Source organism: Paroedura picta, chromosome 13, assembly GCF_049243985.1.
Source record: "Paroedura picta isolate Pp20150507F chromosome 13, Ppicta_v3.0, whole genome shotgun sequence".
Lineage (NCBI taxonomy): Eukaryota > Metazoa > Chordata > Lepidosauria > Squamata > Gekkonidae > Paroedura > Paroedura picta.
In genome coordinates, this window is record NC_135381.1 from 6,461,244 (window position 1) to 6,473,678 (window position 12,435).

The window sequence follows — 12,435 nt, forward strand, 5'->3', positions numbered from 1 at the left end:
AATTCAATGTTTTTATTGTGTTTATTTATTAAAAGAAGAAGAGTTGGTTTTCTTACCCTGCTTTTCACTCCCCAGAGGAGTCTCCAAACAGCTTACAATCGCCTTCCCTTCCTCTCCCCACAACAGACACCCTGTGAGGTAGGTGGAGCTAAGAGAGCTCTTACAAGACTGCTTTGTGAGAACAGAACAATCAGGGCTATGACTAGGCCAAGGTCACCTAGCTGGCTGCATGTGCAAGAAATCGAACCTGGCTCGCCAGATTAGATGCTGCCCCTTTTAACCACTACACCAAACAGCCTCGCTTATTCAATTTATAGACCGCCGCTCTCTGTGAACGGACTCACGGTGGTTTACGGCATGTTGAAACTCAATTTAAAGAACAATAAAAACACTAAAACAATAAATACGCCGAATGTCCCATTGTCGCATTCAGTGGTGGGACTTTGTTCTGGAAAGAAAAGGACAGAGGCCCTTGCGATTTTGTTTGCTTGCTTTGGTCCGAAATTAGAATATCATCAAAATATAGGACAGAAACAGAAAAAAAAAATCGCTTAACAACTCATATATTATTCAAAATTTACTTTATCCTGCTTGTAATCAGACATCTGGGGAAATGGCAACATTTATAATAGCTCCGGACTTATTTATAATAGCTTCGGACTTATCTCGCTGAAGGCATATAACCGCCAGAATAGAGATATTTATTTTTCTCTCCCTCTATGGGGAGCTCTAACTGATAGGTGAATCCATGCAGTGTCCAAACAATTCAAACTCTTCTGGGGTCTGATAACATCAAGTCAGCCGAGAATAAGACGGCAATTTGCTGGCAAGGTCAATTTATTGAATGTACATGTTTTTATCTCTCTCTGCGAACTCGGCAGTCCAGAGAGCCTCAGTGATGGGGGTGGGGGGGTATAAATCAATCAATATATAGGCTGAATTGAGAAGTAAACCCATTTAGAATTGAATAGAGAATGGGAATTATGGACAAGCAGCTCTCCAATATGCTGAACTATAAAACAGAGTCTTCCCCTTAGCTACTAGCCTCCCTGCCAGGCAGATCTTCCTTTCCTGCTTCAATAGATCTTCATCTTCTTCTCCTTTCTAGCCTCGAGACAATCTCCTCTCTCTCCGTCCCCCCCCCGCCCGCCCCCCTGGTAGGCTAACAAAACATATTGCTCTTTTGAATTGCACTGTCATTCCTTCTTTGTGTTTCCTAATAAGTTGTCAGGGGCGATCAGCTCAGAGCTCCAGAACGCATGTTCTTTCCTTCTCCTCGTTCTCTTTGGGGAATCGCTTTGATCCAGGTAAAATATTGGTGGCTCAGCCTCCTGCATTTCAAAAGTCCTCACCCCTCCACTCTGGGTTCCTTCCCTGAGTAGCTGTCCAAACATATATTTGGGAACTCAGGTGTGGGGGCATAAGGAGAGAAATGAAATCATTTGTTTGGTTAATGATAACGCGCAGGGCAGCCGTTCCTTAGCCGCCGTTGTGAAAACACGGAGTCTTTGCGTTTGCCAAAACTGGAAAGCACAAACGTCCCATGGAGAATCATGATTCTGTGCCGGCTTCCATCTGAGTATAATCAAGGCCATAGTTTATTGCTTCTTTGGTTGCTTAAAATCCGATTTTTCTTTCTTAAATGTCCGCAGGGCTGCTCTCGGCTAAAGCATCTGTAGCAGAGTCCTGATAAATTGCTGTTTTAACAAAAGAAACCAATTGCGACACTCAGCTCAGAGGTTTCTTTGTCTGCAGGCTTGGCTTCCTTCAGAAGCTACGACAGCAAAGGGCCTCAGAAGGAGAGCTAAGGTACCGTTTGTGGCGCGTCTGCTGTAGACAAGCAGAACCAGGTGGTGATTAGTGTGTCCATCTAGGACAAGGAATATGAACCAGGGCTCCACGGATCCAAGGAGGTCCACAGTCTTTTTCCTCCTGTCTTTATGGACTTTTGTCACATGTTTGGGCCCTGGTGACCTCCTGCTGGAGGGCTTGGTGAGTAGGCCATGGGTGTAAGAATCAAAGGAAGGGGGAAGTCAGTTGTGGTATGGGATGGAGATCCAGGCTTCTTAGCTCCTGGCCTCCTTCTGGCCTACGTGAGGCAGAGCCACCATAAGTAGTAAGAAAGGCAGAGGAAAGGAGCAAAAGGAAGGCAAAGGCCTGAGTGATTAGGTCACTTCTGGGGGCATGGCAGGGAGGTGTGGCCAGCTGAAATAATTTCCAAGAGTCGTTGAGGCCTGAACATTTATTTCAGGGGCTCCTCCATGGTCAAAAGGTTGAAAAAGGCTGAACTAGAGTCTAGAAGGTCTGGGGTCAAATCCCTATGCAATCAGGGATGTGCTGTGTTCTTGGTATTTGGGGAGCAAGCCCAGGAGGGCTTCTGGAGTTCTGACTATGTTGGTGGGATTTGAGTTTTGGCCACTGTGTGACATGGAGTGTTGGACTGGAGGGACCTGGTGGGATGCTCTTTCAGCCCTGGTCCCAGACTGGTGGGATGTTCTTCCAAAGGAGGCCAGACCCCTGCATGACCCTGAATGGTTCCACAGAGCAGTTCCACCAGGCAGAGACCAGGGCTGAAATTACCTTGGTTGGGGTCAATCTAATCTCCTTGGGTTTTGGGATCTTAAGGAAATTTAGCTCACTAGATCTTAGAACTGTTTCAGGGTTTGAGCAACCCCAGAAGTGGCAGGATCATGCAGAATATGGTTGGAAAGCAGAGCTGTGGACATGCCCACCTGGTCCCCTTCCCATTCCCTCCAGGCCCATCATTGGCTAGTTCTGGAGGGGGGTCAGTTTTGACATGACCACATATGGTCATATCACTTATTTTAAAATAATTGACTCTCACACATTCAGGAAACCCTTCCAGGGCCACCAAGATATCCCAGGGTTTCACGGAACCCTGGATGAGAAATCTTGGACAAGGGTTTTAAAGGTCATGACCAAAACTGAGAATCTGATTTGGCCTCTCCAATCTGGAGCCAATGGGAGAGCACAGGTTGCATGTGTGCCCTCCACCACTTCCCTGTAAGGGCTCATGCAGCTGCATTCTGGCCCAGTTGGGAATCTCCAAAGCATTTTCAAGGGGAGCTCTGCCTAGAGTTAGTTGCAATAATAGAATTGATGGTCCCCAGATCAGGACGTATTCCACACACAATAGAAAATGCAATTTCACTGCACTTTAGAAGTAGATTTTCCTGTTCTGCACAGGAAAATCCAACTGCCAAAGCACATTGAAAGTTCATTATCCTATGTGTGTGGAATGGGCCCTTGACCAAGATCCATCTTCAGGCCCCGAAACCCTAGGCTCGCCACTGCTACCTGGTCGGCTTGGCAGGCAGGATAGAGCTGCCACATGCTAGGGGCTCTGGGTATCATTAGGATTCCTTTTCATTTAATCCTTTCAAGAGCAATTAGACTGATGTGAGACGAACCTCTTGAAAGGGAACATCAAGTGACTCGGTTTTTGCTTTGTTTTTTTCCGGCTGAGATGCAAGTTTTCCTCTTGACATCTGGAACAAACAAACTTCTGACCTCTCTGCAGCCAGAAGTCTGATTACCTGTTTGAGAAACTGATTATTAGAGACAAATAATCACCATCTCAGCACAGCCTTGTAATTTAGGGGTGAATGCCCTGCTTTGGAGAAGTCAAAGAGAGCCTTCATCCCCACGCCTGTTTGAAGGCTGATGAATTTCCTCACAATTGGGTCTAGCACTGGGTAGCAGTCTGTGTGTGAATGAGATCTTGGGCTACCTTGGGATTTTTAACCAACTATAAGCACAGGGTGACGTGGTGGTTTAAAAGATGAGTGCAGTCTTGGGAGACCAAGACGTATGAAGAAAGGTTGGGGGAGCTTGGTCTGTTTAGCCTAGAGAGGAGACGACTGAGAGGGGATCTGATCACCATCTTCAAGTATTTAAAAGGCTACCATGTAGAGGATGGAGCTGAGTTGTTCTCTCTTGCCGCAGAGGGACAGACCAGAACTAAGGGGATGAAATTAATGCCAAAGAAATGTAATCTAAACATCCGGAAGAAGTTCCTGAAAGTTAGAGCGGTTTCTCAGTGGAACAGGCTTCCTCGGGAGGTGGTGGGTTCTCCATCTTTGGAAATTTTTAAACAGAGGCTAGATAGCCATCTGATGGAGAGGCTGATTCGGTGAAGGCTCAAGGGGGTGGCAGGTTGCAGTGGATGAGCAATTGGGATGTGAGTGTCCTGCATAGTGCAGGGGGTTGGACTAGATGGTTCTATTATTCTATGATTCTAACAGAGGTATCACAGCAAGGCCACATGAGGCCTGGGCTTGTATACCCATGGGACTGTCTCTCCAAACATGGCTCCAGAAGAGGCCTGTACTCAGCCAACCCAAACAAGTTAGTGGTCCTCCCTCACTGAGAAATTTGGCTAGTCTTGACGAGGGCCTTTCTGGTCTTGGCTCCCGCCTGGTGGAATGAGTTCCCAGAAAACATCACGGCCCCATCGGAGCTCACTGAGTTCCATAGATCTTGTAGGATGGAGTTCTTCCACCAGACCTACGGTTGAGGCCAGTCAAACATCCTACATCAGATGGGCCTCCCACCCTGGGGTCTGGTTTTTACACCCCAGGGCAGAATTATTACAATTGATGAACTGCGATTTTAATGTAGAGTTCACTGCCCTGAGTCTGCTCAAGCAGAGAGGGTGGTTTATAAATTCAAATAGAACCAATAAATAAATCAACCACCTCTGCTTCTCACTGGCCTTGGAAGCCCCTTGCTGGGGTTGCTGTAAGCAGGGTTGGTTCTTGGATGGGAGACCACCAAGGAAGGTTCTGCAGAAGAAGGCGATGGCCAACCATCTCTGCTTCTCCCTTGCCTTGGAAGCCCCTTGCTGGGGTTGCAGTAAGCAGGATTGGTTCTTGGATGGGAGACCACCAAGGAAGGTTCTGCAGAAGAAGGCCATGGCCAACCACCTCTGCTTCTCCCTTGCCTTGGAAGCCCCTTGCTGGGATCAGCATATCAGTAGGGATGACGGCACCTACCTTTGTGCGGAGGTGACTTAAGTACACGCAGAGTGCTCGGCAAAGAGGCTGGTAATGTTACACATTATGTGCGCAAAGCAAAGAAACCCGTTGCCAGCACGCCCCCTTTAAGCTCAATTAGGATGAGAGTCTTGTACACTGTACCAGCAGGAAGAAACATTTGTTCTGGAGGCAGCCGTCTTCCATTACCTCCTAATAAACTCCTAAGAAATTTAATTTGGATGCTTATCACTCCAAGTCCTTTTATGGCGGCTTTTAAACTTCTGCCGCTCTGGGCCAAGATTTTTCGTATAAACGGAGGCTTGCCGGTTCTGTTAAAGGTAGCCCTTCAGCAAACCCACCGTCCGTTGTCTAATTCAGTTGCTCCTGTAGGTGCAGATCTCAGGGAATTCTTAAAAGTGGGTTTTTGCCCTCAAACTGGGAAGATCTGTTCCAAGGATCTTTAATTACAGAGCTGTTTCCTCACATTCCCCACACAAAGAAGCGTTTGTTTTTATATCCTGCTTTTGGTGCTCTGAAGTAATTTCTAAGCGGCTGACAATCGCTTTCCCTTCCTCTCCCCGGAACAGGCACCTTGTGAGGTGGTAGGATTTGAGAGAGCTCTGAGAAAACAGTGACTGACCCAAGGTCACCCAGTAGGCCTCATGTGTCTAAGTAGCTTACAATCACCTTCCCTTTCTCTCCCCACAACAAGCATCCTGTGAAGTAGGTAGGGCTGAGAGAGCTCTGAGAGAACTGTGACTGACCCAAGATCATCCAGTAAGCTTCATGTGTCCAAGTAGCTAACAATCACCTTCCCTTTCTCTCCCCACAGCAAGCACCCTGCAAAGTAGGTAGGGCTGAGAGAGCTCTGAGAGAACTGCTCAGAAAAAACAGCTCTGAGAGAACAGTGACGGTTCACCAGATTAGAGTTTGCCACTCTTAACCACTGCACCACACTGGCTTGTGTTAGACTTTTTGCACCTTACATATGAATCAACTAAAGCACAATTCCTGTATAAAATACAAATTATTGCTGTACCCAACATTCTATAGTTCAGGGCATCAGGTTAAACACCACAGCAGTGCTATCGTGAGCCAGAAAAATTCCTCCCCACCCCCATAGATAGTGCAATTATTTTCAATCCCATTCACCTACCTGGCTGCACCTTCTCTCTCCGCTTACTCATATGGTTGAGCCCAGCCACTCAGAGAGATTAAGTAGAGGCAGAAAGATGTCAGATGCCGAAGCCAATTGAGTGTGTGAGCAGGTCAGGTGTGAAGCTACCCCAGCAGCAGTGCTTGCTCATTGCCGTGACCTTGTGCTGGAACAGGTTTGAACTGGTTTGAAGTGGAACCAGAGTTCTTGCAGCCAAGAGCTGCACTGAAAGGAGTATCCCAATTAGCAGAGTCATAAACAAACCAAGAAGTCCACACTTGGGGAGTACAAGAGCCAAGGAATCAGAGCAGCGTATTCAAGGTGCCAGTTTCCAAATACAAGGTTGGTGTTCCAGTCATCGGGAGATTCAGGTTCACACAGGTTCGCTTCCAGGTATGCCTTAAATCCAGTGTGTAGTTTTTCCTGGGGATTGCTTCTGCAGCTACTCAGAACTTGCTTCCTGCAAGCAATGCCGCTTTGCAGATGAGCAGATCCCCACCTGTTCTATTGTTCTCCCCTAAGTTTCCATCTGCACCTACCAGCTGAAGGAGGGAAATCAGGTCTGTCAATGTCTGAAGCCTCACTAAATTGCCTCCAGGTGAGCATCTCCCTCTCAAGTGCTGCCCTGCTGCTTGTTTCTGGCTGGGCTGGAAGTTGATGCGTTTCAGGTGGCTGCACTCTCTCTGCAGATACCTCCAGCTCTTCCTCAGAGGAGTTCTCAGAGCTGACAGGAGGGGCCATGGCTATCTGTCTAGATCAATATTGTCTTCTACTCTTAGCAGAGGCTCTTTGTAGTCTTGAGTTATAAGGCAATGCTTAGTGCATTACTCCCATGACTGAATCCAGACAATCGTGGATCACATAGCATATAATGCTGCCTTGAATCCTTGGTGAAAGGCAGGATATAAAATACTATAATAAATAGTCAAAAGAAATTTGGCTACATGACAACTTTATTGATGGGGACTGAAGTCAATGGAGAGCAATAGAACGAGAGGGAAATATTAGCAAATAGTTTCAGAACATGCATATTTAGAGATGGATACAAACCAGCTCAATGAGCCTCTTGTGGCGCAGAGTGGTAAGGCAGCCATCTGAAAGCTTTGCCCATGAGGCTGGGAGTTCGATCCCAGCAGCCGGCTCAAGGTTGACTCAGCCTTCCATCCTTCCGAGGTCGGTAAAATGAGTACCCAGCTTGCTGGGGGGGTAAACGGTAACGACTGGGGAAGGCACTGGCAAACCACCCCGTATTGAGTCTGCCATGAAAACGCTGGAGGGCGTCACCCCAAGGGTCAGACATGACTCGGTGCTTGCACAGGGGATACCTTTACCTTTACCTTTACAAACCAGCTCAAACACTAAAGTTCATGACAAGCTTTGGCCACTTCATGGCTTGTGAAGCAAAGTTGGTAGCAGGGCATCCAGCCCGGATGTTCAGACTGATTGTGCCAGTTCATGGTGGTTCATGAATGGATCCATTTCCAGACAGACTGTCTCCTCTCAATTAAAACATTTCCAAGTTTTAAAGCAACAGGAGGGGGGTAGAATACTCCAGCCTTGGAAACAACAATAAGAGCCCTCAAAAACTTATCAGGCACTGCTGTCTTGCCAACACCAGAATCCCCATTCTGCTCTAGAGGATCAGAGCGCTATATATACACCTCAATTTGTTCCCACAGCCTCTCCTGGGCTGGCTGTGCGTGGTTTGACAGGTGGACTCGGGGCTCTCTGCTCACACTAAGCAGTGGGACTTAGCTACTGGGTGTCTCGGCCCAGGACCCTTGCTTTAGGATGCTTAGGGCTGATCCTGCGTTGAGCAGGGGGTTGGACTAGATGGCCTGTATGGCCCCTTCCAACTCTATGATTCTGTGACCCACATTTATAACTTCCTGCTGGAGAACTGCTCATCCAATTGGGCATTTGGTTGTTTGGTGGACCCAGGGCTCTGACCCACCCTGTCTCTGTTCACACCGAGTGGTGGGGAGCAATAATGTCTCTGGACACTGGTGGGACGGCAGGAGAGGAAACTCATGGCTACTCAAGAGAGGTTGGGCCTGTAAAGAGCCTTGCATGACTAATACTCCAAGGGATTGGTGAGATACTTCCTCACCACCACCTCTGCTGAATCTTCCAGAATTGCACACCTGGCATCCCCACCACTGCTGACCTTCCATTTCACTACTGACCACCAATAGTGGGAAAAGATTTTTTTGGGGGGTGGGTGAGTGAATAAGCTTTTGAAAGTTAGAATCATAGAATCTTAGAGGAGTTGGAAGGGACCTGCAGGATCATCTAGTCCAACCCCCTGCAGAATGCAGAAAATTCACCACTACCTGCCCACCCACAATGACCCAAATTCCATGCCCGGATGATGCCCCTTTCCCCCAAAATCAGAGTCCCTGGCCAGTCTGGCTTGGAGGCAATTCGCCAAAGTGGCGATGGGCATTTCCCTGGGCATGCAAGGAAGGGCCACAAGAGCCGAGCCCCGACACAGTCCCTTCTGCCCACCCACCCTCTCGCAATCTGTCTAAGTTTCACAGACTTAATGATCCATTTGCCAGGGAGGGATGAAGGGAGCTTCGAGCCCACTGGGAAGGGTGGACGATAACAATAAATTTGTTGTTGCTGTTGTTATTGTTATCATCCTCATTCAAGCTTTTCCCTGGAAATTCCTGTTGGTTTCTATTCAAGTTCCGCCTGGACTCAAAGGGTAGCAATGCATAGGAGGAAATTTTGATGTGAAATGCCAAAACTCTCGAAGGCGGGTTTTGTTTGGGGTTGTGGTTTTTTGCTGCAGCAGAAAAATACACACGAAAAGCCAGTGAGGAGTTCTGCCTCATCCCCAAATGCAAACAGATTGCTTTATTAAAACTGCAAATCATTCAGGAAAACTGCCACCCCCCCCAGCCCCCGCCCCCAAACAAAGCTCCAGCGGTAATGAAAAGTAAACGAAAAATGGGAAATAGAGACAGCCGGGCGCGCTTCGAAAATCAGGCTGCAATCACACTGGAGAGGCCGGAATTGGATGGTAAATCTGCATCAGCCCTCCACTTGATTACTTTTTGGGGATGGCGTCATGTATATGTATGAGCACATTGCTGCATGTGTATCTGTGGGAAGGCTCGTTGGAAGAGCCTCTGCTTTGCATGCGGAAGGTCCCAGGTTTAAAACTTGGCATCTCCAGCTGAAGAAAGCCGGGCAGTAGGAAACGAGAAAGACCTTGGCCTGAGACCTGCCTGAGACTCTTTGCCACTCTGAATCGACAGGGCTAATCTGGATGGACAGAGGGTCTGAGTAGAAACCAGCAGCATCTCTGTATGAATCCCAGTTCTGCACAAACCTTGTCTTAGGGGTCCTGCATAGTGTGGGGGGTTGGACTAGATGACCCAGGAGGTACCTTCCAACTATTGTTCTATGATTCTATGATTCCCCATTCCCCCTCCCCATGCAGCCAGCTGGGTGACCTTGGGCCCATCCTGGTTCTCTCAGATCTCTCTCAGCCCCACCTGCCTCACGGGGTGTCTGTTGTGGGGAAAGGAAGAAAAGGGAAACGAGAAGGGACATGATAGCCCTATTTAAGTATTTGAAAGGTTGTCATTTGCAGGAGGGCAGGATGCTGTTCCTATTGGCTGCAGAGGAAAGGACACGCAGTAATGGGTTTAAACTACGATATAGGCTAGATATCAGGAAAAAGAAATTCACAGTCAGAGTAGTTCAGCAGTGGAATAGGCTGCCTAAGGAGGTGGTGAGCTCCCCCTCACTGGCAGTCTTCAAGCAAAGGTTGGATACACACTTTTCTTGGATGCTTCAGGATGCTCTGGGCTGATCATGCGTTGAGCAGGGGGTTGGACTAGATGGCCTGTGTGGCCCCTTCCAACTCTATGATTCTATGCCACTTCGAGACACATTAGGCCTACTGGATGTCCTTTGTCCAGTCACAGTTCTCTCACAGCTCTCTCAGTCCCATTTGCCTCACATGATGTCTGCTGTGGGGAGATTGGTGCACGTCTACCTGGGGGCCCTCCTCTTCCCACTCCCTACAGGCCTATCACTGGCTATTTTGGAAGGGGTGGATGGGTTGACATGACCATATGTGTTCATACCACCCAAAAGATGTGTAACAAATTTAATTTAAAAGACATATATAACATTAATCAGGTCCCAGCCATCCAGGGCCATCAATTTTAGTGAGTATTAATGGAGTTTTGTTGCATATGGAGCTTTATTGTGTAACCCGCCACAAGCCGATTTGCTGGGAGTGGCAGGTAAAGGTAAAGGTAAAGGTATCCCCTGTGCAAGCACCGAGTCATGTCTGACCCTTGGGGTGACGCCCTCTAGCGTTTTCATGGCAGACTCAATACGGGGTGGTTTGCCAGTGCCTTCCCAAGTCATGACCGTTTACCCCCCAGCAAGCTGGGTCCTCATTTTACCGGCCTCGGAAGGGTGGAAGGCTGAGTCAACCTTGAGCCGGCTGCTGGGATTGAACTCCCAGCCCCATGGGCAAAGCTTTCAGACGGCTGCCTTACCACTCTGCGCCACAAGAGGCTCTTGGGGAGTGGCAGGTAGGAAGTCTAAATAAGAAATAAGAAATAAAATAAGAAACCAAAGGGCTTCATGAAACAGTGTTGGAGAAACCCTGCTCCAACTGTTGGTGAAACCCTATTTTATCACCCCTCCAGGGGAGGACGTGAGTCCATGAACTCACCTTCAACTGAGTCAAGTCTCAAGCTTAATATTGCCTGCTCTGACCGGGAGCAGCTCTCCTCCAAGTGTCGGACCAAGCAGCTCTCTTCCACATCACCTGCTACTCTATCCTCTTGAGTGGAGATGCCTGGGATTGAACCTGAGACCTTCCGAATGCAAAGCAGATGCAGCATTGGCAAGAGATGCAGGAGGAAGCGCAGGATGAATGAAATCTGATGTTCCCCCGAAGATCGAGGTCCAGAAGCCTTGGGCCGGCTGCCCAAGGCCCCTGGCGCTCGCAACAAAATGGAGTTCAGCCAGCCTCAGCAGAAAATAACTTTTGCTTATGGCAGAGTTCCGAACTCCAGCTCGTCAGTCTGCTGAGCGCGGGAAACGGGAGCCGGCCGCAATTAGCTCCCCGTCCCAAGCAGCATGAGAGATGAGCCGCGGATAATATGCGCCTGCAAAAATTGGGAAGCCGGCAACTGCTGTGCTCTTAATGAGTGGCTGGGTCGCGCCTCCCCTTTATTGTCCCCGCTCATCCATTAAGGAGCGTTTTGCAGCTGTGGTGCAATGTTCCTCAAGTGATGCGCCTCCATCTTCAGGGTGTCGCCAATGCTCAGAGCCGCGGGGTGCACTGTCAGCTCCGCGGGGGACAATCTGCCGGCCCAGGTGCTCGGAAGTCTTCCTGAAATGCACAGCCGTTCTCAGCGGGCTTGCCAAAAGGCGCCGAAATGTTTGCCCCAAATGGAAAGTCTGTGCTTGGATTGAAACCATTGGTGCACGCCTCCTCCCAAGGGAGTCTCAAATAGCAGTCACCCGGACTCTCCTGATCTTTGCAAATTGCCGGGATGAATGTACAGATTGGGAAACCAGAAATCTGTATCCATGCTGCCGAGCTTCTTTACATGGCTGTGCTCTGGAGAGTGAGGCAAACAGAGAGCTCCACTGACACATCAAGAGGGTTTCCTTGCAGCCGCTGATACCTTTTCTGCACGGGGGATTAGGGCCAGGCCAGTGCTTGTGTGGTTGTGGGGAGAATCCCTGCATTCACATGACGTTCGCACTGGCCCAGGCCTGGCCTGACTCAGGCCCTCGGTTACTCCATGGCAAGGGAAGGTGGCGGAGTGGCATTCCCTTCTGTGCAGCAGGCACCATGTCAGACCAGGCCCAGGGTGCTAATCCATGAGTGACCCCTGGTCCCAGAGAGGTACACCTGGCCTCAACCTGGGCCGGGGCCTTTTCGGTCTTGGCCCCGACCTGGTGGAATGAGCTCCCGGGAGAGTTGAGGGTCTTGACAGAGCTGTCAGAGTCCTGCAGGGCCTGCAAAATGGAGCTTTTCCGCCAGGTCTTTGGTTGAGGCCGAGTTGTTTAAGAGCTTTGCCCCCACCCAAGGTTTTGTTATATCATTGATGGTTGCTTGGTTTGTGGGGGGTGGATGGAAGGATTTTCTTTCTGTCATCTGGAGGTTTATGGTTTCAAGGGCAGCAGATTTCATGAAGTTTTTATGTAATCCACCTTCAGTCCCACCAAGGAGGAAGGCAGACTATAAATATAATTAAGTGTTGGGCTGTCCAGGCCCAGCTACTTCCCCACCCT

The 12,435-nt window shown here is 48.9% G+C and overlaps 1 protein-coding gene across 2 annotated transcripts in view; it reads right to left on the bottom strand.

The window, feature by feature from the left end:
* The window catches only part of GALNT9 (polypeptide N-acetylgalactosaminyltransferase 9), a 413,877-nt gene that overhangs the window by 144,823 nt on the left and 256,619 nt on the right, over nt 1–12,435 (bottom strand). Inside the window, exon 1 of one of the 2 annotated variants that reach the window (XM_077308383.1) lies at nt 6,154–6,626. The exons of the other annotated variant lie outside the window; for it this stretch is intronic. Within the exon in view, the coding sequence (XP_077164498.1) occupies nt 6,154–6,184 (31 nt within the window). The 5' untranslated portion in view covers nt 6,185–6,626. Of the gene's footprint in view, nt 1–6,153; nt 6,627–12,435 lie in introns of those variants that run through there. 2 annotated transcript variants of the gene reach the window in all.